The 27,158-nt window shown below is 39.5% G+C and overlaps 1 protein-coding gene across 2 annotated transcripts in view; it reads left to right on the top strand.

Moving 5' to 3' along the window:
• Positions 1 to 27,158, top strand: part of EPG5 (ectopic P-granules 5 autophagy tethering factor) — a 129,507-nt gene that overhangs the window by 79,322 nt on the left and 23,027 nt on the right. The window contains exons 28-36 of one of the 2 annotated variants that reach the window (XM_042239531.2): positions 9,406 to 9,548; positions 11,031 to 11,187; positions 13,367 to 13,561; positions 14,599 to 14,812; positions 17,854 to 18,002; positions 18,576 to 18,777; positions 20,146 to 20,218; positions 21,157 to 21,257; positions 25,326 to 25,501. In XM_042239531.2, coding sequence (XP_042095465.1) covers positions 9,406 to 9,548; positions 11,031 to 11,187; positions 13,367 to 13,561; positions 14,599 to 14,812; positions 17,854 to 18,002; positions 18,576 to 18,777; positions 20,146 to 20,218; positions 21,157 to 21,257; positions 25,326 to 25,501 — 1,410 coding nt within the window. Of the gene's footprint in view, positions 1 to 9,405; positions 9,549 to 11,030; positions 11,188 to 13,366; positions 13,562 to 14,598; positions 14,813 to 17,853; positions 18,003 to 18,575; positions 18,778 to 20,145; positions 20,219 to 21,153; positions 21,258 to 25,325; positions 25,502 to 27,158 lie in introns of both variants that reach the window. The other variant, XM_004020656.6, reaches the window with a different exon arrangement.

The following is a 27,158-nucleotide window of genomic DNA, read 5'->3' as shown; positions in this document are numbered from 1 at the left end:
TTTTTCCATTCAGTATTGGGAAATGACTAGGCCATTTGCTTTAGCTGTTTCAGCTCTGATTTCGAAGACGAGTTGATCATGATAGTCAAATCTTATTTGAATTAACATAGTATCCTTTTCTTTCTGTGTTAGTGTGATAGAATTGCTTCTTTTTCTGTGATTTCCTGGGAAATGATTTTTTATTTCCAGTGTAAATTTTAAAATTAAGACATATATTTTAAGTGTAATTTTGAATGGCTCTTTTGTAAGGATTTCAAATTATGTCATGAAAATATATTACTGCTTAATGGAATTTTCTGTGAGGGAAAGCCCTGGAAATTTCCAGTTGTCTGCAAATGTTTGAACTATGTATAGCTTGTTTGGGGTATACAGAAGCCAAAGATGTTTTATGGCAAGTGGGACGTGCCTCTTCTGTGGTTGCCTCTCTTAACAGAAGCCTCTAATAATTCAGTGATATTCCCTGAGGAAATGGGGTGATTTATAATAGGGTTCCTTTTGTTGTACTTTGGTATTGTGGGGCATGTTTGCTGGGCCCAGGATTGATTTATGATCATGTGAAAAATTTGCTCATTTCTAGAAATGAAAGACCTACTGAGGGCCTCACATTATTGTAACAACTTACTGAAGCACGTGTTCATGCAACTTTTGGATTTCTTTGTCTGCTTAAAATGACTCAAATGGAAGGGCTTCCAACATGCTGCTTTTTGTCTATAACTTGTAATTGTGAGCTGGTGATCATTCAGTCTCTCTCACCTCCAGTCTAGTAAGAAAAGAAAACTTTTTAACAGAGGTGGGAGCTATGAACAGAAACAGGTAAACTAGGAAATTATGATAATTTGGGGATGTTTTTGTGAGGAAGTCTGAACTTTTCTGAACTAATTAATTTCTTTTACTCTTTAGCATTAAGTCATTTCTCCAACATGGAGTGGTTTTAAAGTTGGAGTCAGAGAGTGCTTTTAGTCTCATCACTCGGCATTTCCCTGTTAAGTGAGCCTCTCTTCTCTCCTACTCATTGTCTTTCCACGCCTCTTCATTCTTGCTGTCTTCCTTCCTCCTCTCAGATTCTTTCTTTCCCTCTCTTTGGCTGCTTGCTCTCCAGGTCAGCCAAGGGCCATGACTCTCAAAGACCCAGTCTAATTGTAGTTGGTGACAAATTTGCCAGAAAGCCAATGCGCATATTCTTAACACATTTTGGGCTATTAAACACTGGCCTGTTACTTGAAAGATTTGAAATAAAGTATTTGTATTGGTTCATTATGTGGTTTACTGGAAACACTTTACTGTCTTTAATCTTTTGTTTCTCCAATAATAAAAATAAATCGTGATTATCATTACATTTTCTTGGAGAGGCACTTTTGATTCATGATGACAGCTTATCCTTGAAAAGTTTTGTGAAGAATTTTAACACAACATTGGTGAGCTTTATGGAAGAGTTATTATCATGATCATAAAAGTAGGTGGTCAGCATATCATTCTGAGTTGAGCTGCACTGGGCTGCTATGCAAAGCAAAACAAGCAGGACCATTGTACTTTGGGAGCATTTGATCTGGAATTTATGAAAATAAGCCTGGTGGGGATATCACTGTGGTGGTGGCTGAGGCCTGGGTTTGGGAAGGTGCATATAAAGGAAAATGTAGCCTTTACTGTTCACCCATGTGATTGGGGAAGACCATGTAAAGAGACTGGAAGGTTTAAAATTCCTGCCTTCTAAATGTTCTGGTCTTTTCAGCATTTCCTGCCATGCCTGCAAGATAAGTCCCAGTTTCCTTGCCAGCTCTAAAGGTCTCCCTAAGACAGGCCCCCTTGCTCCCCAGTCTGATTACATTGCAGTCTTCAGCCCTGACTCCCTACTTGGCCGAGCTCCTCTTTGCTGTCTCTCTCTCCTCCTGTCCCCACAGCTGCTACACTGATTCTGTCTTTGGGTTGCAACCTGGGCCTAGGATATTCTCTGCATCTATGCACAGGCCAAAAAGGACATTAAAAATGCACAAACCTAGTAGTTATCACTTAGGTCACCATTCAGTTAATTAGAGAAAGGGATATTAACAACCCCCTCAACTAAGAAAGACATAATCTGAAATAAAGGATTGTTGTTGCTCAATCACTAAGTCATGTCCAACTATTTGCGACCCAATGAACTGTAGCACAGCAGGCTTCCCTGAGTTTGCTCAAGCTCATGTTCATTGAGTTGGTGATGCCATCCAACCATTTCATTCTCTGTTGCCCTCTTCTCCTGCCCTCAGTCTTTCCCAGTATCAGGGTCTTTTCCAATGAGTTGGCTCTTTGCATCAGGTGGCCAAAGTATTGGAACTTCAGCATTAGTCCTTCCAATAAATATTCAGGGTTGATTTCCTTTAGGATTGACTGGTTTGATCTCCTTGCTATCCAAGGGACTCTCAAGAATCTTGTCTCGAGAGCACCATAGTTTGAAAACATCAGTTCTTCAGCACTCAGCCTTTTTTATGGTCCAGCTCTCATATCTGTACACAACTAGTGGAAAAACCAGTCAGCTTTGACTATACTGACCTTTGTCAGCAAAGTGATGTCTCTCTGCTTTGTAATACACCGTCTAGGTTTGTCACAGCTTTACTTCCAAGGAGCAAGTGTCTTTTAATTTCATGGCTGCAGTCACCATCTGCAGTGATTTTGGAGCCCAAGACAATAAAATCTGCTGTTGTTTCCATTTTTTCCCCATCTATCTGCTATGAAGTGAAGGGACCAGATGCCATAATCTTAGTTTTTTGAATGTTGAATTTTCAGCCAGTTTTTTCACTCTCTTCTTTCACACCCATCAAGAGGCTCTTCAGTTCTTCTTCATTTTCTGCCGTTAGAGTGGTATCATCTGCATATCTGAAGTTGTTAATATTTCACCTGGCAGTCTGAATTCCAGCTTGTGATTCATTGTGAAATTAAGAGTAAGTGTCTTAATTTCATGGCTGCAGTCACCATCTGCAGTGATTTTGGAGCCCCCCAAAATAAAGTCTGACACTGTTTCCACTGTTTCCCCATCTATTTCCCATGAAGTGATGGGACCGGATGCCACGATCTTCGTTTTCTGAATGTTGAGCTTTAAGCCAACTTTTTCACTCTCCTCTTTCACTTTCATCAAGAGGCTTTTTAGCTCCTCTTCACTTTCTGCCAGAAGGGTGGTGTCATCTGCATATCTGAGGTGATTGATATTTCTCCTGGCAATCTTGATTCCAGCTTGTGTTTCTTCCAGTCCAGCATTTCTCATGATGTACTCTGCATATAAGTTAAACAAGCAGAGTGACAACATACAGCCTTGATGTACTCATTTCGCAATTTTGAACCAGTCCATTGTTCCATGTCCGGTTCTAGCTCTTGCTTCTTGAGCTGCATACAGGTTTCTTAGGAGGCATGGTAAGGTGGTCTTAGGAGGCATGGTAGGGTGGTCTGGTATTCCCATGTCTTTAAGGTTTTTCCAGTTTGTTGTGATCCATGTATTCAGAGGCTTTAGTGTAGTCAGTGAAGCAGAAATAGATGTTTCTCTGAAATTCCCTTGCTTTTGCCGCAATCCAATGGATGCTGGCTATTTTATCTCTGGTTCCTCTGCCTTTTCTAAATCCAGCTTGTACATCTGGAAGTTCTCAGTTCATGTACTGCTGAAACCTGGCTTGATGGATTTTGATCATTACCTTGCTAGCATGTGAAATGAGTGCAGTTGTGTGGTAGTTTGAGCATTCTTTGGCATTTCCCTTCTTTGGGATTGGGATGAAAACTGACTTTTTCAGTCCTGTGGCCACTAAGTTTTCCAAATTTGCTGGCATATTGAGTGCAACACTTTAACAGCATCATCTTTTAGGATTTGAACTAGATCAGCTGGAATTCTGTCAACTCCACTAGCTTTATACTTCCTAAGACCCACTTCAACTGCAGGATATCTGGCTTTAGGTGAGTGATCACACTATCATGGTTATCCAGGTCATTAAGACCTTTTTTGTACAGTTCTTTTTGTTTTTCATTGTTTATTTCTTTTTTAGTTTGTTTAATATACATTTATTTATTTTAATTGGAGGTTAATTACTTTATAATATTGTATTGGTTTTGCCATACATCAACATGTATCTGCCACAGGTATACATGTGTTCCCCATCTTGAACCCCGCTCCCTCTTCCCTCCCTGTACCATCCCTCTGGGTCGTCCCAGTGTACCAGCCCCAAGCATCCAGTATCATGCATCGAACCTGGACTGGCAAGTCGTTTCATATATGATATTATACATGTTTCAGTGCCATTCTCCCAAATCATCTCACCCTCTTCCTCTCCCACAGAGTTCAAAAGACTGTTCTATACATCTGTGTCTCTTGCTGTCTCGCATACAGGGTTATCGTTACCATCTTTCTAAATTCCATATATATATGTGTTAGTATGCTGTATTGGTGTTTTTCTTTCTGGCTTACTTCACTCTGTGTAATAGACTCCAGTTTCATCCACCTCACTAGAACTGATTCAAATGTATTCTTTTTAATGGCCTAGTAATACTCCATTGTGTATATGTACCACAGCTTTCTTATCCATTCATCTGCTGATGGACATCTAGGTTGCTTCCATGTCCTGGCTATTATAAACAGTGCTGCGATGAACATTGGGGTACACGTGTCTCTTTCAATTCTGGTTTCCTTGGTGTGTATGCCCAGCGTGGGATTGCTGGGTCATAAGGCAGTTCTATTTCCAGTTTTTTAAGGAATCTCCACACTGTTTTCCATAGTGGCTGTACTAGTTTGCATTCCCACCAACAGTGTAAGAGGGTTCCCTTTTCTCCACACCCTCTCCAGCATTTATTGCTTGTAGACTTTTGAATCGCAGTCATTCTGACTGGCAGGAAATGGTACCTCATTGTGGTTTTGATTTGCATTTCTCTGATAATGAGTGATATTGAGCATCTTTTCATGTGTTTGTTAGCCATCTATATGTTTTCTTTGGAGAAATACCTGTTTATTTCTTTGGCCCATTTTTTGATTGAGTCATTTATTTTTCTGGAATTGAGCTGCAGGAGTTGCTTGTATATTTTTGAGATTATTTGTTTGTCAGGTGCTTCATTTGCTATTATTTTCTCCCATTCTGAAGGCTGTCTTTTTTACCTTGCTTATAGTTTCCTTTGTTGTGCAGAAGCTTTTAAGTTTAATTAGGTCCCATTTGTTTATTTTTCCTTTGATTTCCAATATTCTGGGAGGTGGGTCATAAAGGATCCTGCTGTGATTTATGTCAGAGAGTGTTCTGCCTATGTTCGCCTCTAGGAATTTTATACTTTCTGGTCTTACGTTCAGATCTTTAATCTATTTTGAGTTTATTTTTGTGTATGGTGTTAGAAAGTGGTCTAGTTTCATTCTTTTACAAGTGGTTGACCAGTTTTCCCAGCACCACTTGTTAAAGAGATTGTCTTTTCTCCATTCTATATTCTTGCCTCCTTTGTCAAAGATAAGGCGTCCATAGGTGCATGGCTTTATCTCTGTACAGTTCTTCTGTGTATTCTCGCCACCTCTTCTTAATCTTTTCTGCTTCTGTTGGGTCCTTGCAATTTCTGTCCTTTATTGGGCCCATCTTTGCATGAAGTGTTCCTTTGATATCTCCAGTGTTCTTGAGATTTCTAGTGTTTCCCATTCTGTTGTTTTCCTCTATGTCTTTGCATTGATCACTGAGGAATGCTTTCTTATCTCTCCTTGCTATTCTCTGAAATTCTGCATTCAGTTGGGGATATCTTTTCCTTTCTCCTTTGCCTTTCACTTCTCTTCTTTTCTCAGCTATTTGTAAGACCTCCTCAAGACAACCATTTTGCTATCTTTCAGTTCTTTTTCTTTGGGATGATTTTGGTTACCACCACCTGTACAGTGTTATGAACCTCTGTCCGTAGTTCTTCAGGCGCACTGTCTATCAGATCTAATCCCTTGAATCTATTTGTTGCTTCCGTTGTATAATCATGAGGGATTTGATTTAGGCATGGCCTAGTAGTTTTCCCTATTTTCTTCAATTTAAGTCTGAATTTTACAATAGGAGTCATGATCTGAGCCATAGTCACCCCTAGGTCTTGTTTTTGCTGACTGTATAAAGCTTCTCCATCTTTAGCTACGAAGAATATAATTAATCTGATTTCAGTATTGACCATCTGGTATTGTGTATGTATGCCAGTATGTTCTCTTGGCAAAGAGAACTCTGTTAGCCTTTGCTCTGCTTCATTTTGTACTCCAAGGCCAAACTTGCCTCAAGTATCTCTTGACTTCTTTTGCACTCCAATCTCTATGATGAAAAGGATATCATTTTTTATGTTAGTTCTAGAAGGTCTTGCAGGTCTTCATAGAACTGTTCGATTTCAGCTTCTTCAGCTTTAGGGGTTGGGGTGTGAAAAGTGAAAGTGGAAAGTGAAAGTTACTCAGTCGTGTCTGATTCTTTGAGACCCTATGGACTGTAGCCCTCCATGCTCTTCTGTCCATGGAATTCTCCAGGCCAGAATATTGGAGTGGGTAGCCGTTCCCTTCTCCAGGGGATCTTCCCAACCCAGGGATTGAACCCAGGTCTCCTGCATTGAGGGCAGATTCTTTACTAGCTGAGCCACCAGGGAAGCCGAAGAATACTAGAGTGGGTAGCATATCCCTTCTCCAGTGGATCTTCTTGACTGAGGAATTGAACAGGGGTCTCCTGTGCTGCAAACAGATTCTTTACCAGCTGAGTTACCAGGGTTGGGGCGTAGATTTTGATTACTGTGATACTGAATTGTTGCCTTGGAAAGGAACCAAGATCATTTTGTCATTTCTGAGATGGCACCCAAGTACTGCATTCTGGACTCTTGTTGACTTGTAAGGGCTACTCTTTTATTTCCAAGGGATTCTTGCCCACAGTAGTAGATGTCATGGTCATCTAAATTAAATTTGCCCGTTTGCGTCCATTTTAGTTCACTGATTCCTAAAATGTCAGTGTTCACTTTTGCCTTTGCCTTCTTGACCACATCCAGTTTACCTTGATTCACGGACCTAACATTCCGGGTTTCTATGATATTGTTTTTTGCAGTATTGGACTTTACTTTCACCACCAGACACAACATCCACAACTGGACATCGGTTCCACTTCGGCTCGCCCTTTCATTCTTTCTAGTTATTTCTCCGCTCTTCCCCAGTAGCATTGTTGTTGTTTAGTTGCTAAGTCATGTCTGATTCTTAGCAACCCCATGACTGCATCATGTCAGGCCTCCCTGTCCCTTGTCATCTCCTGGAGTTTGCCCAAATTCATGTGCATTGAATTAATGATACCGTCCTACCATGTCATCCTCTGTCACCCCCTTTTCCTCTGGCCCTCAATCTTTCCCAGCATCAGGGTCTTTTCTAATGAGTCAGCTCTTTGCATCAGGTGGCTAAAGAATTGGACCTTCAGCTTCAACACCAGTCATTTCAATAAATATTCAGATTTGATTTCCCTTAGGATTGACTGGTTGATCTCCTTGCTGTCCGAGGGACTCTCAAGAGCCTTCTGCACCACCAGAATTTGAAAGCATCAATTTGTCTGTGATCAGGCTTCTTTGTGGTCCAACTCTCACATCTGTACATGACTACCATGGACAAACCATAGCTCTGTCTATACAGACCTTTGTTGGCAAGTGATGTCTTTTCTTTTTAATACACTGCCTAGGTTTGTCATAGCCTTTATTCCAAGAAGTAAGCATCTTCTAATTCCATGGCTCCAGTCACCATCTGTGGTGATTTTGGAGCTCAAGAAGAGAAAGTCTGTCACTGCTTCCACTATTCCCCCTTCCATTTGTCATGAAGTGATGGGACCAGATTTCCAATATACCCTAGTAGCATATTGGACACATGCTGACCTGGGGGTCTTATCTTATGGTGTCTTTTTGCCCTTTCATACTGTTTATGGGATTCTCAAGATAAGAATACTGAAATGGTTTGCCAATCCCTTCTCCAGTAGACCATCTTTTTCTGAACTCTCCATCATTTCCAATCTATCTTGGGTGGCCCTGCCCCACATGGCTGATCGCTTCATTGAGTTACACAAGGCTGGATCCATGTGACCATTTTGGTTGTGGTTTTCATTCTGGGGGCCATGGGATTGTAGTTCTTGGTTCTTCTGTCTGCCCTCTGATGGATGAGGTTTAGAGGCTTGTGCAAACTCCCTGATGGGAGGGACTGGCTGTGGTAAAACTGAATCTTGGTGTGGTGAGCAGGGTCATGTTCTGTAAATCTTTAATCCAGTTTTCTACTTATGGGTGGAGCTGTGCTCCCTCCCTGTTAGTTGTTTGGCCTGAGGCTGCCCAGTCTCTATGGTAGGGCTGGAGTTGTCCTCCAAAAGGACTTATGCGACACAGGCTTTCCAGAACTGCCGCTGCCAGTGTCCCTGTCCCTGTGGCAGTCCATTGTTGACCAGCACCTCCACACAAGATCCCCAAACACTCACAGGCAGGTCTGGCTAAGTCTGTGGGGGTCACTGCCCCTTTACCCCGCGTCCTGGTGTGCACAGTATTTGTGCCCTGCAAGAGTCTCTGGAGGATGTAGGGTTTGATATAAATGCGATTGCATCCCTCCTACCGACTCACTGCCACTTCTCCTTTGTTCTTTGACATGGAGTATCTTGTTTTGGTAAATTCTAAAATACTCCTGTCGGTGGTTCAGTAGCTAGTTGCAGTTTGGTGTTCTCGCAGGAGAAGATGAGCACATGGCCTTCTACTCTACCATCTTGATAGGATAGTTCTAAAAAGTTGAAATAACTTTCGTTTTTTTTTTTTTAAACCTCGATAAATTTCTCATTTTTCACATCTTTGCTGAGAACCAGTAAAACTCTATCAAAAGACCAGATTTCAAGAACCACGGAATTAAGTCAATTGCTCCTTCCTCAGCATGCAACCGATTTGGTCATTTCTCATATTTTATCTTATTTTTGGTGTTTCTTTTATAAATATATATCTTTTCTTCCTCCAGTTGTTTTATTAACAGATTTGTGTACTCCTCTTTTATGGTTTTGTGCAAATGAGACCTGCAGCCCCAGTGTCAAATTATGTGTGTTTCTGGATCAGGAGCTCTGGGGAGGGATGGTCCACAGAAGGGGGTTTGATGTGCCTCAAGAAAAGCCCGAGTGGTGGAAGCCATTGCATTTATTTTTGATGAGAATTGGAGCATTGAAGTGGCATAGAACATAGCCTACCAAAAATAGCTCTGAACCAGCAACAAACTAATTCAAATTTGATTCTTCATGAAAAGCTTGAGATTCTTGAATAGTATTTTTGATATTTTTTCCCCCATCCTCCTCAGGTTCAACTGAGAATTTTGAGTTACAGTATTAGTTGTAATAATATTCTCTCTATCAAATACCCAGTATTTTTGTAATAAACTGTCTGCTCTAGAAACCTGTAGGGACAAATAAATCTGTTGACCACTCTAATTTTTCTTAGTTTGAAGGTATGCATAAGAATGAAGCAATAAGCCAACAGCTTCATGTTTTGCAAAAAGAAGTGAAGCAGTTGCAAGCAGAAGCTGCTAAACCACCATCACTTAATATTGTGGAGGCTGCTGTGCATGCTGAAAACTTGATTACGTAAGTTTTGAGGGCGCTATAATCTAAAATACTAGTTAGTTATTACTGCTAGCAATCATACTTGCTACTATCCCCCCAGTCACCTACTAATTAACTAATATAGGAATTAGCAGCCTTTGGACCAAATCCGACCTGCCATCTATTTTTATAAGTGAAGTTTTATTGTGATGTAATCATGCCCATGTACTTATTTAATGTGTATGGCTTTTATGTTCCAATGGCAGAATTGAATGTTATGACAATTTATAGCCCATAAAGCATAAAATATTTACTGGCTGTCTCTTTATAGAATAATTTTGCTGACCCTTGAATTAGGAGGTTATACATTACATTACAATTTAACCTGGAGAGATTGAGTGCTTAAGCTTTATATTAAAGGCACATTTACTCAGGAAGTCATCATCATCAGTTCAGATTACTGAGCAAAATTTGCAGTGGAATTGCTCTGGGCTCACAAGGGTAGTTGCTGGCTTGCATCTGACCATCCATGGTGGTTTCTTTTGGAGCTAAAAGCCACCAGGATATTACCTGGGAAAGGAGAAGTTGACTCACCAGCAGCTAATTCCCCTGTAGATTAGGATGGTGGTGTGGACGGGGGCATTGAGACCTTTTGTGGGTTAGATTGGAAGGGTCTGGGAAGGAGGAGGAGATAAGGTGAACAAGAGGTTGCTGTTTCTTTTTCTAGAAAAGAAACTCAAAACAGAGTAAGAATTAGAAGAGATATCTTTTATATTAGTATCTTATTCTATACAAAAATCTTTTTCTTCAACCTAAGTCATTGTTTTAGATTTTAAAATTTAGAGAAATCAAGGTTCTTATTTTTAAAAACATGTATTTATGTAATATACAACATTGAGTAATATTTGGATTATTTGGATAATTTGGAAAAATTGGATGTAAAATTATGGATTACATACAACTATGAAAATATTTAATGTTAATAAAGGCTCATTTTCCTCCCTCCAGGAGGACATAAAATCATTTCTGTGTATTGGAAATACGTTGTTGGGCTTCTCTGGTGGCTCAGGCAATAAAGAATATGCCTGCAATGCAGGAGACCCAGGTTCGATCCCTGAGTTGAGTAGATTCTCTGGAGAAGGGAATGGCTATCCACTCCAATATTCTTGCCTGGATAATTCCATGGATAGAGGAGCCTGGTGGGCTGCAGTTCATGGGGTCATAAAGAGCTGGACATGACTGAGTGACTAGCACACTTTGACTTTGACATATGAAAATACTTAATGTTAATAAAGGCTAATCCCCCCACCCTCACCCCAGGAGGACATAAAATCATTTCTGTGTGTTGAAAATAAGTTGTTGGGTCAAGTTGTAAGCTATCCTGTGAAATATTTCTAAAGTGACATTTGTGTGGGGCTCTCAGAACTCTTAAGGATATTGCTGAGAAATGAGAGTATCAGAGAAACACCGTGGGTCTGAATTCTCTTACTATAGACCAGTAGCCTTACCAGTGTTTTCCCACAGGGCCTTAGTGAATGCCTACCAGTCGCAGCCCACCCCTGGGGTTCAGAAGATTGGCATCAGCCTCTTCTTTACTGTTGTGGATTATGTCAGTGATGAGACCCAGCGTCATCCTCCCACAAGGCAGTTCTTTACTTCATGCATTGAGATCTTGGGACAGGTAAGGTTATCCTGTGTTTTTAGCCTTTTTTACATATGATGAGTCCCTGCAGTGTCCTCTTAGATATAATCAGAGTTGACTCCACACTTCAGGTTCAGAGTCTTACCTAAGTCAGAAGCCCCTTTGAATTGTTGACTTCTCAAGATGTGGTTAGAATTGCCGGTATGGAATTCTGCTTTTTCAGAAAGAGATGTTAAATTATTAGTATATGAAAGTCTCCAGGGAGATGTCAAATTGTATTGTATGCTGTTGGTGTTAATAATAGTATTACTGAGACTACTGTTTATAAAATGCCTTTTGATTCATTATTTTATTTCATCCTTACAATGACTCTTTGTGATTGATAGCATTTCAGTGTTAAAGATGAGAAAAACTAACCTCTTAAAGATTGAGTGACTTGCCTAAGAAGTACAGCTGGTGAGCCCTGGAGGCAAGAGGGACCCCAGGTCTTCTGACTCAACATTCAGTGCTTGCTCCACCTCTCCACTGCTGCCTCTCAGTTGCTTCTCACAATTTATCTACTTGACTTAACCCTTAAATATATGGATATATAAAAAGGACAAGGGCAGTGAATCCATGCAGATTTATGAAATGTGTCATTAAAGCAAGGAATGCCACTTGCTGGAAAATATAGAAATACTACCATGTACTTTCCTTCAGATTCAATTAAATGAGTGGCTATTTATTGGATACTTTTAGGGAGGTGATGCCAAGCAGATATTAAAATAGGTTTTTCAGAAATGTTTTCCCTAATTATGAAATTGATGAGTGCTTATTATAAGCAATACAGACAGTGTAAAAAGTATAAAGAAGAGAAATTTCTTATAATCCTGATCTCCTGGAGATACTGGTTACGTAGCTAACATTTAGTTATAGTTGATCTTGTGTGTCTCTGAGGTCTATTGGTATCTGTGTGTATGTGTAAAAATGATATATCATTCTTATATATAGATCTAGAGATAAGGATACACACTTAAAAGCTAGTATATGCTTTTTTTTTTATTCAAACACATTTCAGACATTATTCCTTGATAATAAATAAAAACCTGCATCATGGTGTTTAATACATAGTGTTCCATGGTACAGATATATTGTCATGTATTGAGCCAGTGCTCTCTGGATGAATATTTAGGTAGGTTGGTTGTTTTGCTGATGTAAGCCTGAACTAAATATTCTTACATGCCTTTGTGAGATCATTAGACTGATTTTCCTAGGATAGTTTCTTAGAATTGTGCTCACTATGTCAAGAGGACTGGGAAGTTTATACCTATTTACATTGTAACAACAGCATTCGATTTATTATTCTCCATGTTACAACTAACATTAGGACTGATCATTCTTTTTAGGTCTGGCTAATCTAATAACAGAAGTGGTGCTTTGTGATTATTTTAAGTTGTATTTCTTTAAGTACTAGTTCAGTTGTGTGATTTTTCAAATGATTTAATAATTTTTTGTGATTTTTCTGGTTTTTGTTTTTTTGCACATTTTCTGCTGGGAAGTTTCTTGCTTTTTGATTGCTTTGAAGAGCTCCTCAGACTGTTAACCTGGTGTCTGGAACGTGTTATAATTTTTCTACTTTGTCGTTTTTCTATAATTTTATGATTCTTTTTGCCATATAGAAGTCAAAATTTTTATATATTCACATCTATCGGTTTTATCCTTTATTATTTCTGTCTCTGATCAAATTTATCAAAGCTTTACTAACTCTGAAATTAAATATCAGCTTATATTCTAATACTCTTAAACATTAGAACAAATTAAAACAAGGTATATGTTAATTATGAAAGTTAGCTTTTTAAAAGTATTTAAAGCATATCTCAATAAAATCTGTAACCTAGAATCTTTTTCTTGACATAGTGCAGAATCACTTTAGATACTTAGTAATCATGGTAGGTACACTGCAAATTTCTGGATTCAGATTATCCCAGTGTTTTAATCTTTTAAACATTTTCTTTGACTTGTCCAACCAAATGAATGGATTATCCAGAATTTTTAATATAGGTTACATTGAAAGTGATAGATTTATCTGTGTCGATTTTAGGTTTCTTTTGATTGTTTCATATTTTCATTTAGAAAACATTCTGTTAGCTGTATATACTATTCCTTAAAACTTGGTTGTTCAAAGAAAAGTTGGGGAGGGGAGAATTTGATGACATTTTCCCTTTTCAATTCTTTTAAGGTGTTTATCAGTGGCACTAAATCAGAATGCAGAAAAGTCCTTCAGACCATACTGAAGGATAGAAGGCTTTGCTCTCTCCTGTCTCCTTTCTTCACTCCCAGTGCTGCGCCCGCGGAGTTCATCCAGCTCTACGAAAAGGTGGTGAAGTTTCTGCGCGAGGACAACAGCGACATGATTTTCATGCTGCTGACCAAGGTGACGTGTGGCTCAGTCCTGATGTTGTCACTGAGCTCTAGGTACTGCTGCTGTTTCTCTGTGCCTCAGAAATGCAAGGTCCTTGGAGCTCTGTCTCCAGAGGGACTGGAGGTGCACAGACCCTTTTCACGTTTGATATCATCTTCAAGTAGTCTGATCCCGTAGCTGCTGCTTCTGGATGCATTGATTATATCATATAGGACAGTCTCACTACATGTAGTATAAAAAAGATCAGCTCCCAAGCTCTTTAAAAACTTCCTACAGTTTTGAAATATTCATAGCAATAATTTGGTACATCCTTCTTTTGAATGTGTCCTGAATTTATGGCTCAATTGTTTGATAATTGAGTTGTTAGTATGTCACAGTCTCTCATATTTAGCATAAGCCAGATTTAAGCAAATTGCCTTTGTCTTGTTCCAAATAGAATATTATTAACCTAGACCAAGGCAGTGAATTTATGTTACCAGTTGAGAAATTCAGAGCCTTAGCTATTTTGCTTTCAGTTGTACTTCTCTGATACCTATAAATCATAAAACCTGGACATTTGTTGGGACCTGGAGACTGATCTCAGTTTTTAATAGGGGAAAGCATAGTTTGGGATTCTGGAAGGTGATATCAACACCCTGAATTTTCATTAACTAATGCAGATTTAGAAATATGGCCACTAGAAGCAGGTAGTTCCATAAAGCAGCCACTTTTTTGTGGCAGCGTGACCAGTGAAGAAGAACTACACAGTTCTGATCCTTGTTTTATAGGGAAAACTTACCAACAAGATTCTTAAATTGTAAAAAAGCATGCAGAGCTAAAAAAAATTGCCTCTGAACCCCCAGAGTGAAGTAGAGATGGAGACATAATGGCACCATTAGTTATTGAACTGCCTAGATTCTTTTAAGTCTATAAATTTTAGTTTCAATCTTTATGAAAAGCCAAATGCTAGGTAAACTTTTGACTTTCAAACTAATTTGCACATAATTTTCTCTATTTCAATCAATTTTCTAGTATAAATAAAACTGCTTCTTATTTCTTTTTCTTTTTAGTTCGATCTTAAGCAATGGTTAAACTCCACTAAACCTCCTCTGTCTGATCGTACCAGGCTTCTGGAGTCCATTCATTTGGCACTTACTGCCTGGGGCCTTGAACCAGACGAAGATATTTTGATGCCATTTAATCTTTTCTGTAAGCACTGGACTTACCTTCTTCTCTACCAGTTTCCTGACCAGTACAGTGACATTCTCAGGCTGCTGATGCAAAGTAAGTGTCTTAATTGTGACTGATTAGATCGCAGTGAATGTTCAGTATGACATTAACCATTCCACAGATGTCATCTAAAAATGTAAAAATAATACAAGCATGCAGGAATTTAGAATTACTAATCTTTACCCAAAATGCTCAGTGAGTAATGCCCTAGAGGCTGCTGTCTGTAAAAATGTCCATTGTCAGATTGGGCCCTAGCTGGGCAGGGCCACTCTTTAGAGTCTGCAGTCCTGTGTGCACCTCTTTACTTTGATTTTGCAGCTGTCTTGACTGGGGTGGGACTGCTTACTCTGGTGACTGTAGACTTGGGAATAGAAAGCAGTTGCTCCTTTACAGTGTGCTTAACATACCAGTTGGTTTCTTTCTAGTTTCAAAATGGTGAATACATTTAGGGGTTCCCCCCCCCAATTTTTTTACTCTCATATTTTGCAAATGGATTTTATCCCAGTATAATGATACACTGTTTTTATATTATCCAAGACAAAGAGCAACATTAAATTTTCCAAATTTCCACTGTTTCTATTCCCCTCCTACAGTTTTCCATTAGTGTGTTGGAAAAATAAAGGAGAAGTAAAGAGTGCAGGCTTTTTAATTTTTGGAATTTCACTCGGCAGGAATTTTATTGAAATTTGAAAAATGAGATAGTATTTACTTTATTCATGTAAGCTTCATACAGTTATTGATGTAATGGACAACTAAATTTTGCATTATGTCAAATCTTTGTGTTACTTTACAGAAATAGTTTTATGAATTAGCTAATGATCTTATGTATTGGACTACTTGAAGAATGTATAGTCTAATTTTCAAAGCCCTTCAAAGTTTTCATTATTTCCTATAGTGGCAGGTGGCAAGATGGGTGGGGAGTGGTGGTGCAGAAATGCACTTGTATAATTTTTAATGCTTATTTACATAGCTAAGTTTTACTCCTAAGTTTTCACAATTTGATTAAACATATATTATGGATTTTTCCCCTGAAAGCTTTTATTTTAAAAAATATTTATTTATTTGGCTGTGTCAGGCCTCAGCTATTGCATGCAGTATCTTTCTTCCTTGTGTCTTGCGGGCTTTCTAGTTATGGTTCACTAACCCACCAACCTAGATAGTATATTCAAAAGCAGAGACATTACTTTGCTGAGCACCAAAGAATTGATGCTTTTGAACTGTGGTGTTGGAGAAGACTCTTGAGAGTCCCTTGGACTGCAAAGAGGTCCACCCAGTCCATTCTGAAGGAGATCAGCCCTGGGATTTCTTTGGAAGGAATGATGCTAAAGCTGAAGCTCCAGTACTTTGGCCACCTCATGAGAAGAGTTGACTCATTGGAAAAGACTCTGATGCTGGGAGGGACTGGGGGCAGGAGGAGAAGGGGACGACAGAGAATGAGATTGCTGGATGGCATCACTGACTTGATGGACGTGAGTCTGAGTGAACTCCAGGAGTTGGTGATGGACAGGGAGGCCTGGCTTGCTGCAATTCATGGGGTCACAAAGAGTCGGACACAACTGAGTGACTGAACTGAACTGAACTGAACCCAGTTGCCCTGCGGTATGTAGGGTCTCATATCCTCACCAGGGGGTCGAACCCACATCCTCTGCACTGCACGGTAGACTCTTAACAAAGCACTGGATACCAGGGAAGCTTCCTTCCCTGAAGCCCTTTAAAGAGATTCTAAATTGTTTATACAGGCAACCACTGACTTGGATTTAGCAGAAAAGTTTAAATTTGCAGGGAAAGTAGTTAGGTACAGGCTTAAGACTAACAGCACCACCTCTGTCAGATTCTGTGACCTCCAGCCTCCTGGTGCCCCATCCCTCCCTGGCCATCACGGCAGTGTTCCCAGGGCTTCACTCATTGCTAATCTGTCTTCATTTGCCCTGGGTGAGCCCACTGCAATTCCCCCTGGCTTCACTGCCATCTTCTGGGCGTGCATGACTCCTTCCAGACCTGCTCTTCTGAGCCACTGTTGTCCTAGTTGATCCAGGCCACTTCCTGGTAAGGGCCTGAGGGTGTAAGTTTCTGTCCTCTGGGAGGCGAGTGTTGCAGGTAGCTGAGTACTGGTTGGGGGTCTCTGCTTTTGCGTACTGTCTCTGCGTTGCTTTAGGTTTTGCCTGTTACAGGAGTGGGGTGTTCGATGAGTATGAGACTTCTTCTGAAGAGCATAGACTCTGCAGTTGTGTTCTATTCCGTGGCTCCTCTGTTTCTCTCACATTGTCCAGCCAGAAAGATGGCACCTTTACCACTCCCCAGTCAGGGGCTCACAGATTCCAGCTCAGATGGCTCTGCTGTGTTCACTCCCAGCAGGGTTACTGAGAATAAGGAAAGTCAGGTGTCCACGTGCCCAGATCTTTCAGTAGGTTCTCTCTCTCTCTTTTTTTTTTTTTTAACACCAACTTTTGTAGGTTTTTAATTTTAAGGTAGGAAGGCAATGTTGAGTCAATCTCTTGACAGCCTTAGGCTGTTTGTAATGGCTGCACACGTTTCCTTAAAAGTCAGGAGGCCACAAATTAGGTTATCAATCTGTTTAATTCCAAACAAAAAAAGTCAGCACTATATAAACAAAAAGGAAAATTTACCTCAAATATCCAAGTCAATAATGAAATCTGAAGTCATTCACCTTACTAAATTACAAGAAATTTGAATAACAGCAAACAATGGCACATAAAATGAGTTTGCCACCTGAGGCAAACCTTAAAACAAGTAAAAAGTTAGACAAAATGTTACAAAATAACCAGTTGCTTGTTCCAAGGACTCTTCTGATGGACTGAGTACTACAGAGTAAGTGGTCCTTTCCCCCAAGTCCTCCTTTATGTTGCTTGTCGACAAATCATTTGCTTAAGAGGACACCGCTCCTTCCTTTTCCGGAGACTTGGGATCAGTAGGTTCTCTTAACTTTGGTGTCTTTACCACAAACCTTTATGAATGTGTTTTGGATTTTTACTTGATGCTCATTCATTCATAAAGTACATGTGTTCTTCGATTCACGTTGAAAAGTTAGTTTGTGAAGGATGCTGACTTGCTGTCCTCTGTCCACACCCTGTAAGGCTCTGCTGAACAGCTGCTGAGCCCCGAGTGCTGGAAAGCCACCCTGAGAGCCCTGGGCTGCTGCACCCCAGGCTGCCAGCAGGGGGCAGCTTCTGTGGAGAGCACGGTGCTTCAAAGTTCTCCTGATGTTCTCTTGTCCGACAAGCAGGTGTGTAGCTCTTGCCTCTCTAAAGTTTCTGTATGTGTTTCTTTTTCATTTCCTTTTTTTTTTTTTTTTAAACAACTGGAACACATTTAAAATTTATATCTAAAAATGTATCCTTTTATCTCCAAGAGCCCTGTGCTTTCCTTTGTCAGTCATATCCTGTTTCCCCCGTCCCCTGCCCCTGTCTCCACCCCTCTGTGCCTGGATCGCCTTTCTCTCGTGCCTCAGTCTGATTCTTGCTCCACGGTTCCCGAATAGCCCAGGCCCAGCCTGTTTGTATCTCCCTTTTCCACCTTCACCCTCCTGCCTCACTGGCTCCTTTGAGTAGGTTTCACGCAGTTGTCCCCCAAGCTGTTGGCTTCATCAGTTTTACATGATGTGAGTTCACATGAATTTATATGAAAAAATGGTATCTTTGCTTTTGAAAAGGAGTTCGAAATCTGATTGACTTTTCATATGCTATATACCTTTGTAATTCGATTACAAAGTCAAAGCTCTTCGTCTCAGCCTACCGTAATATTCTACTGAAAGCAGATATTCAGTAAGCATTATTTTAAGTTGGTCATTTTTTTCCAGGTAATGGAGACTATACAGTGGCTGTCAAACTTTTTTTATAAGCTTCGGTTATCCACATTGGACTTTAAAAGTTTTGGTTTATTCTCAAAATGGAGTCCTTACATGGCAGATATGAAGACATTCTTGGGCTATCTTGTAAAAAGGCTGCTTGACTCAGAAATGGCCTGCTTGGCCCAAGACCCATCTGCCAGCAGCAAAACAGGTAATATGCCTTAGAGCAACACAGAGCTTAGGTGTTTTGACCTTCCATCAGGAGAGACTTGAATAGACACTAAAATATTTAAATCTTGGTGATAAATCTATGTATCTGAATGTTACAAAGAAAAAATAGGAATACACATTACAAGTGTGAGCCCATGTGTATCATACCTGTGTTCACTTACATAGTGGGTGCTTGCTTCACCCTCACTTTGTAAGGTGAAATACAAAGATATAGGTTTCAGTCTCCAATTCTCTCTTCCTATTATTTATCTCATTAAGAGTATTTAAGTCTTTATTTTTAAAAAATGTGTTATAAAATTATCTGTGACATTGTATTATAATAAAACTTCTCCAATTAAAAAAATTTTATTGCAGCAAAGGAAAACTGAAATATGCTTAGTTATATTAAACATGTTTTTTCTGTATCACCATAGGTTTTTAAGTATACAGATAATAAGTAGATTTTCTAGTTACCAGTGATAATGATAAAAGGTCAACTTTGTTTCTTTTTTTTTCTTAATTGAAGTATAGTTGATGTACAATATTATATAAGTAGCAGGTATAGAATATAGTGATTCACACTTTTTAAAGATTATTCTCCATTTAATAGTTATTATAAAATGTTGGCTCTGTTTCCTTATTTTATACCTGCTGGTTTATACCTCTTAATCCCCTGCTCTTACGTTGCCCCTTCCACCTTCCTTCTCCCGCTGGGAACCACTAGTTTGTTCTTATATCTGTGAGTCAGCTTCTTTTTTGTCACAGTCACTACTTTTAGTTTTTAGACTCCACATATGTGATGTCATACAGGATCTATCTTTCAGTATAATGCCCTCCAAGTCCGTCCATGCTGCTGCAAAGGGAATTTCATGCTTTTTTAGCCTAGTAGTATTCCATTGTGTGTACACGTGTGTATACCAGATGTAGACGCCACATCTCCTTTATCCATTCTTCTGTTGATGGACACCTGGATTCCTTCCATATTCTGGCATTTTTAAGTAATGCTGCTGTGAACTTTGTGATGCATGGTATCTTTTTTTTTTTTTTTTTTTTGGATATATACCCTGGAGTGTAATTGCTTGGTCATATGGTAGCTGTATTTTTAGTTTTTTGAGAAACCTCCATACAGCAGCTACACCAATTTACATGCCCACCAACAGTGTATAAAGGGTTCCCTTTTGTCCACATCTTCGCCAACATTTAGTGTTTGTGTTGTCTGATGGTAGTCATTCTGACAGGTGTGAGGTGGTATCTCTTTCCGATTTTGATTTGCATTTCCCTGATGATTAGCAGTGGTGAACATTTTTTCATGTGCCATCTTCATTTGATGGACTTGTTTCTTGTCTCTAAAAATTTTGCTTTGTTTTAGTGCTAAGATCCCTACATTCAGTAATCATCCAGCTCTTTAAGCCATGGATACTGGTTTTAGAAGACAATGAAAGGTAAATAGTTTTTCTGATATTCAAATTCTGATTTTTGATATTTTCTGATATTCATATTCAAACACTGTGAAATATGAGACTTATGTGATTTTACCCAGTATCAGTTATTTTTTGGGGACTACGTTGATTACTGGGTGGGAATTGCTCTCTCTCAGAGGGCTATCCTTAAACAGTCTGCAAACTTCAGGATTTTGTGGTGACTGTGAGACTGCTTATCATAATGCAGTTTATTTCCAGGAAGAGCTAATGGAATTTATTTTTTACATTAAACTTTCTAAACCAGATTAAGGTGAAGGTAAGGTGAAGTCGCTCAGTCGTGTCTGACTCTTTGCGACCCCATGGACTGTAACCTACTAGGCTTCTCAGTCCATGGGATTCTCCAGGCAAGAATACTGGAGTGGATTGCCTTTTCCTTCTCCAGGGGATCTTCCTGACCCAGGGATCAAACCCGGGTCTCCCGCATTGGAGGCAGACGCTTTAACCTCTGAGCCACCAGGGAAGCCCCAAACCAGATTTAGAACTGAATTTTCATATAAAGATTTTTTTCCTTTGTTTACTTCCTCTCTGTTCACTTTTGGTTACTTTTTATATGACTTTTTTCCCTTTCAGGCTTTAGGTACAGAAAACTGTTCTCTGAGGCATTTGAAATGTAACCCAAATCCACAAGGGATGGGTTCACGGGTGTAATTGGATGTAAAAAAAAGTGCTGATTTGATACTTAGTTAGATAACACACTTCTGAAACAATTACATTGGAATAAAGGTCAGGAAGGAAAGTAAATAAAATTATGCTATTGATATTAAAAGCTACAGTTCAGAAATTTACAGCCTTTAAAGCAATCTAAATGTGTTTTAGGGCTACATAATACATTCTGGGATGGACAGTAATTTAATCATAGAGTTTCCTTTCTAAGTGTATGTTTCTCTTATTTAAAGCAGCCAGCGACATTACCCCTGGTTGGAGAGTGATGCTGTGGTGGCCTCAAGCATTGTGCAGTTGTTCACTGACTGCATTGACTCATTGCATGAGAGTTTTAAAGGTAGGAAGATGTTGTATTATGCCTCTGGTTAGTTTTCACTTTTTCCTTAAGTCATTCAGTTAATCTTCTGCCTCTGCTTTCCTACTTCATTTATTTTATTTGGTAGGCTATCATCTTTGAACAAGGAGGGGTCACCCATACAATTATTTAGTTTTGGTAAGGTAATACTGAGTGTCATCAGTTATGGAAAACAGACCTTTCTGTTTTGAAATTGTGTTTCCCCCATGTTGTGAAAAAAATGAAAATGTGAGTCACTCAGTCGTGTCTGACTCTGTGACCCCATGGACTGTAGCCTGCCAGGCTCCTCTGTCCATGGAATTCTCCAGTCAAGAAAACCAGAGTGGGTTGCTATTTCCTTCTCTAGGGAATCTTCCCGACCCAGGGATTAAACATGGGTCTCTGGCATTGCAGGCAGATTCTTTACCATCTGAGCCACCAGGGAAGCATACTATTAATAAGAGGAATTTCGAAGTATAAAGACAGGTCAACTTACAAAGTATCAGCAGATACATTCTTGACTTAAGCTTATAATTTATAGGCAATACATTAGAATATGTAACGAATACACCTTTTCCAAAGGAATACCCAAGACAGAAGTAACGGTAAAGTTATAAATGACAGTCATCAATCAGATGAGATAATTTAGATGAAGCTTGTCTTTCCTAAAGAGATGGGGATTGGGCAAATGGTCAGGAAGGAAATACAGTGTGCTTTTAACTTTTAACTCTGTATGAAAAATAATGTTCAGTTTCATGTTGCTGACCATAGTTCTGTTTTTGCCATATAAATCCTCTACTTCAAATTACTATTCAAATGCTTTATTGAAACTCTGCTTCGCTTCTGGTCTTTTTTTGAAATCTGTTACCTTTGTTACCACCTCCTGACTGCTGTCCTCTGAAGCTTCTGCTTCTTTCCCACTGTCCCCTGACACCATGGTTGCCATCCCACTATCCCTGGAAATTGCCATCTCCTTCTCCTGGTTCTTCTAGCCCTTGTTGCTTTGTGGCACAGAAAGCTGCCAGTGCTGAGAATCATGCCTTTTTTCCTGTACTTCTGATACTGATACAGTGGGAATATCAAAGCAAACACCCTGCCTTCCTTTGAGAAAGACCATTTCCCTTCACTTTGGAATCAGTATCCTCACCCAGTTGCTCTTTAAGTTCTTTAGTTGAGTACTGCAAGATCATGATCACAAAGCCCGCACCTGAGTTGATCATGGAGCACTTGGTCTACCGACGTGGCACCAGAAATGTGGGCCAGGGCTGCTGCCAGGGCTTCCGTTTCTGCCTTCTCCTCCGTCAGCTTCTTGGTTGACTGCTTGAAGTGATCAAGCGCAGTGGGAGACACAGAGTCCGCAAGCGTGATGTCATCTTTGCTGGAAGCATTTATTATCTGTTGCAGAAGGAACAGCTTTACTTTCACTTTCAAGCCTTATGTTTAGGTCTTTAATCTGGTCTAATAGTGGTCCCTTCTTTATATCTTCAAGGGCTTCAAGGGCGGAGGATGGCCTTGACCCAGGGGCTGAAGTGCTGTAGCCTGATCTGTGGCCAGTTCTGTTTGAAGGGGGATCTGAGTGGTGCACCTCCATGGCTGCCGTGTGTTCATGTGGCACTGGGTCCTGGAGTTACCAGTATGCCGTCCAGTATTTTGGAGAAGGAAATGGCAACCCACTCCAGTGCTCTTGCAAGGAAAATCCCATGAACCGAGGAGCCTGGTGGGCTACAGTCCATGGGCTGGCAAAGAGTTGGGCCCAACTGAACATGCATGCACACACACATGCATCCAGTATTTTATATATAATAACATCAGATGATAGATTATGTGTTATAGTAGTATATATATATATAATATAGCAATAATACATATGTTAATATATGTAGCAGTAATATGTGTTATATATAAAATTTGTCATCTAATAATACATATATATATATAAATAGCCTGTTGTTTACTGTAGCTTTAGGTTCCCAGCATAACTGAGTGGAAAGTACAGTTTGCATATGCCCTTTGCTTCCCGCTTTGAGTGCATAGTCTCCCCTCCAGCTCCCCCACTATCTCTGTCCCCCATCCAAATGGTACATTTTTAATCGTTGATGAACCGGCACTGACACGTTATCACCCAGAGTCCAACGTCCATAGGACTCATGCTGGGTGTTGTTCATTCTGTGGGTTTGGATAAACGTATAATGATGTGTATCCAGCATTACAGTATCCTACAGAGTATTTTCACTGCCCTAAATATCCTGTCCTCTCCTAGTCACCCCTCCTTCCCCACTAGCCTCGGAGGCCACTGATTAGTTTTAGCTTTTCCAGAATGTCATGAAGTTAGGATCATTCATAGTGTTGCTTTCCAGATGGGCTTCTTTTGCTTAGTAATGTGCACTTAGGTTTCTCCACTGTTTTCATGACTTGAGAGCTTTCTTCTTTTTAGTGCTGAGTAATACTCCATTCTCTAGATGTACCTCATCCAGTATTTTTGATTGACCTTTACATATCTTATCTCTCTTTCCCTCACCCCTCCTCACCCCTTTGTGATATAAACTCTAGGCATAGAAACAGTCTTCTTTTCATTCCCCTAAGATTAGGATAATGCTGTATTCTCACTGTCCACTTGATAAATATTCATTCAGTGAGTAACATGAAATCCTAATAGTGCTCTTTTTTATTTTTTTTGGAAAGGCAGACTTCTAGCTGCTTATTACCATCCAGGATATATTTGTAGTGCGACAAATATTTGAGCATAAAACTATTGTCACAGAGGCTGTTTATTTAGTTTCTTAGTATAAAGGGGCAAGTACTGTCACAGGTTTGTGTATAGAAAATCAAAAAGTGGCCTAGCAATAAGAAAGTACTTGGCTAACATTAAGAACTGGTAGCTCAGTTCAGGCAAGATTGGGCGCATTCAGGGTGGTATGGCTGTAGGGTAGCTCACCTCAGAGAGAGGAATCAGAAGAACTGTGCATAACAAGATGAAGAATTATTAAATTATAGCCTTTTAGTGAGATTGTCTGATTCAGCTCTCTGCTTTTATTGATTAGAAAAATGAGGACCTGAAAATCAAAAAGAATTTATCTGAGGTCACAGAACTTACTTGCATCTGGGCTGGGACTAGTGAAGCTCGTCTGGTCCTAAGAGATTACCTCCTAGACATCTTCTCCTACATATCCATCCCTATTTAAACAAAACTATCTTTTTTTTCTGTCCATATTTAAGCAAATGCTGCCCTTCACCTCTGTTTTAAAGGATTGTTAAAAACATATGTTACTGTTTCATAAGGACTAAGGATGAGGGCAGGGGAAGGTTAGTGATAAGTCGACTGGTGACGTGTGTTGATGCTCATTGGTCATTTTTCACAAGTCAGTGTTGAGAAACTGCTCTCATTGTGTGTAACTCTCTCTTCTTTGACTAAATTCCATTCCTGTGCATAGAACCAGAAAGTCTGAAAAAATTTGTTCTAGGCTAAATGCCCCTTACCTTGCCACTAGCTGTTGAAGGCACTAAAGTAATTGATACTTGTGAGGTTAATACTGAGTGATCAGGTCGCAGGAGAGTGTGAGATGCATTTTCAAGTGACTTTCTAGAATGATGGTTAACAGTCTAGTTTTATTGCACTGAGGGTTGAGATTTAGTTATTTGGAATATTTCCTTTTGAGGAACATTAGATTTCTCCAAGGAACGTTAGATTTCTCCAAGATACCCGATGAATGGATCAATTGCATGAGACTGAATCCATGAGACTAAAGGGATGCCTAAAGTTGGTTGTGCTTGTGAAGGTGTATTTGAGTTAAAAAGTCGTATATTTAGAGGTTTTAGGGAAAAATTGCTCACCTCTGCTATCTCCCACGTACCAGCTTCTCCTTCCAGTTACCCAAGTAAGTAAATGACCATTCTTCATTATTACTCTGCCATCAGTTTTTCCCCTGGTAGCTGAAAATCTTTGAAACTGGGTAATTATTGAGAACATTAGGTTTTAGATTTTTAGTTCAAATTTGTGGTTTGTATTAGTTTTTTGTTTGTTTTAAAGATATACCCAAAGGTATTCAGCTGTATTTTCTTTTTCAATTTTAGATAAGCTCTTGCCTGGTGATGAAGGAGCCCTTCGGTTGCACCTGATGCATTACTGTGAAGCATGTACAGCGCCCAAAATGCCAGAGTTCATTCTGTATGCTTTTCACAGTGCCTACCAGAAGCTTCCGTGGCGGGACCTGCATCCTGACCAGATGCTCATGGAGGCTTTCTTCAAGGTAAGCCCTTTACTTTCCATGCCACAGCCTGGCATCTTTGGAGCAGCCTGTTCACTGTGGGTTTTCAGCCCAGCTGCTGTGTGTGCCGGTGTGGACCCTGCTCACATTCTTAATCGCCTGGGTGGTGCTTATGTAAAACAGCATCCTATGGACGTCATTTTACTGTGTTAGTAAGACAGCGTTTGCAGGACCATTTTTAAAGCTCCCAGAAAGATTTTGTCTGTAATACAGCAGTCATCCCTTTGGTATTCGTGATGTTGTCATGGCAGCACATAGTGTGATGACTTCGTCAAGCTCAGTCATGGTGTTTCTATGTATGCATGCATGCATGTTTTTCTATGAGAGTATCATTAAAACTTTTCATTGTTAAATTTCTATTGAAGTAAAATGTAAATCGATACTTAAGCATTAGTTTAAGTAGTTGTGTAAGGGATAATTAGCTTATAGGTGACAAAGGTGTTACTGTAGCAGCCAGTAATGCATCATAGGCATGTAAAGACCTGGATGGCCTGGAAAAAGTCCCCATAAATGTGTGGGAGTTTTTGGAGTAGAAGCAGTAGGTTCAGAAAATAGGCACAGCAATGTCACATGCTAGTTGGGCATTTTTGTTACTGTTAAGTTTCTGTTTTAAAAAAGGCTTTAGTCTCGTCTTAACTTTTTATGATCATTTCAGTTTATTTGCTCATAGTCACCAGTCCATTTGTGTTCATTGTTAACCTGATACCACATTTATTATTGAGACACTGTTTAAGTGCTTTAATTATTGCAGACCCATAGTTATTTATGACACTGAGTAAAATCCAATGCTGTCTTTTAGTGTTCCAGTGGTGTTCTTGTCAGCCATACCTCTGTAGCTGAGCTCTAAGGAAAGCTGAGGACAGTTGTCTTAGTAAAATACAAGGTTAAAAATGATTTTATAGTTAGGTTTAGTATACGAGACAGGCATTACGTAAATATTCATCATTACTATGAATATGGAATTGAACCTTAAAGAGAGCGTTTAAGAGGGCAGCATTAGCTATATGACAGATTAAATAGAATGGTCCATAAAGGGCTGCTCTAGACTTTGTATGTCTAGTAGCTTTAGTCTAAGGGTAGACGACTGCCCTGCCTAGAAGCTGGGAACCTTTTAGTTCCATGAGTCTGGTGGCATAGTAGAGTATGGTTTTGAGGGGGTTGAGGGTCAAGATAGAGAATACATTATAAAGGAGGATGAAAATCGTTTTCCAAAAGGGAGAAAGAGTAAATAGCATGATATAATTATGGTAGTAACTGGACGACAGGAATCATCATCAGATTCCATTGACTGTGACTTTACAAATGGAGTTGAGCTTTTAAATCTTCTTTTAAAAAAAGGAAACATTTATAACTAGACATATTTTATTTTAAACAGGCTTGAAATGGACTCATAAGAGATAACTTTGATATTGATTGTATAGTAATACTTTATAATACATTTGCCCCTCCATCCCTAATATAGTTTAAATAGGACTTAATTAAACATTATGGAGTCATCAAAAATTATGAAGACTGATGATACAGATATGTACTTATAATGTAACATTATACTAAAAAGGCCATATGAAAATTACATATGCTAATATAATAGTCTCGAGGTATGGTCCCAGGACCAGCAACATCAGTACTACCTGGGAAC

The sequence above is a fragment of the Ovis aries genome, chromosome 23, assembly GCF_016772045.2.
Source record: "Ovis aries strain OAR_USU_Benz2616 breed Rambouillet chromosome 23, ARS-UI_Ramb_v3.0, whole genome shotgun sequence".
Classification (NCBI taxonomy): domain Eukaryota; kingdom Metazoa; phylum Chordata; class Mammalia; order Artiodactyla; family Bovidae; genus Ovis; species Ovis aries.
This window is presented reverse-complemented; position numbering and strand designations above follow the sequence as displayed.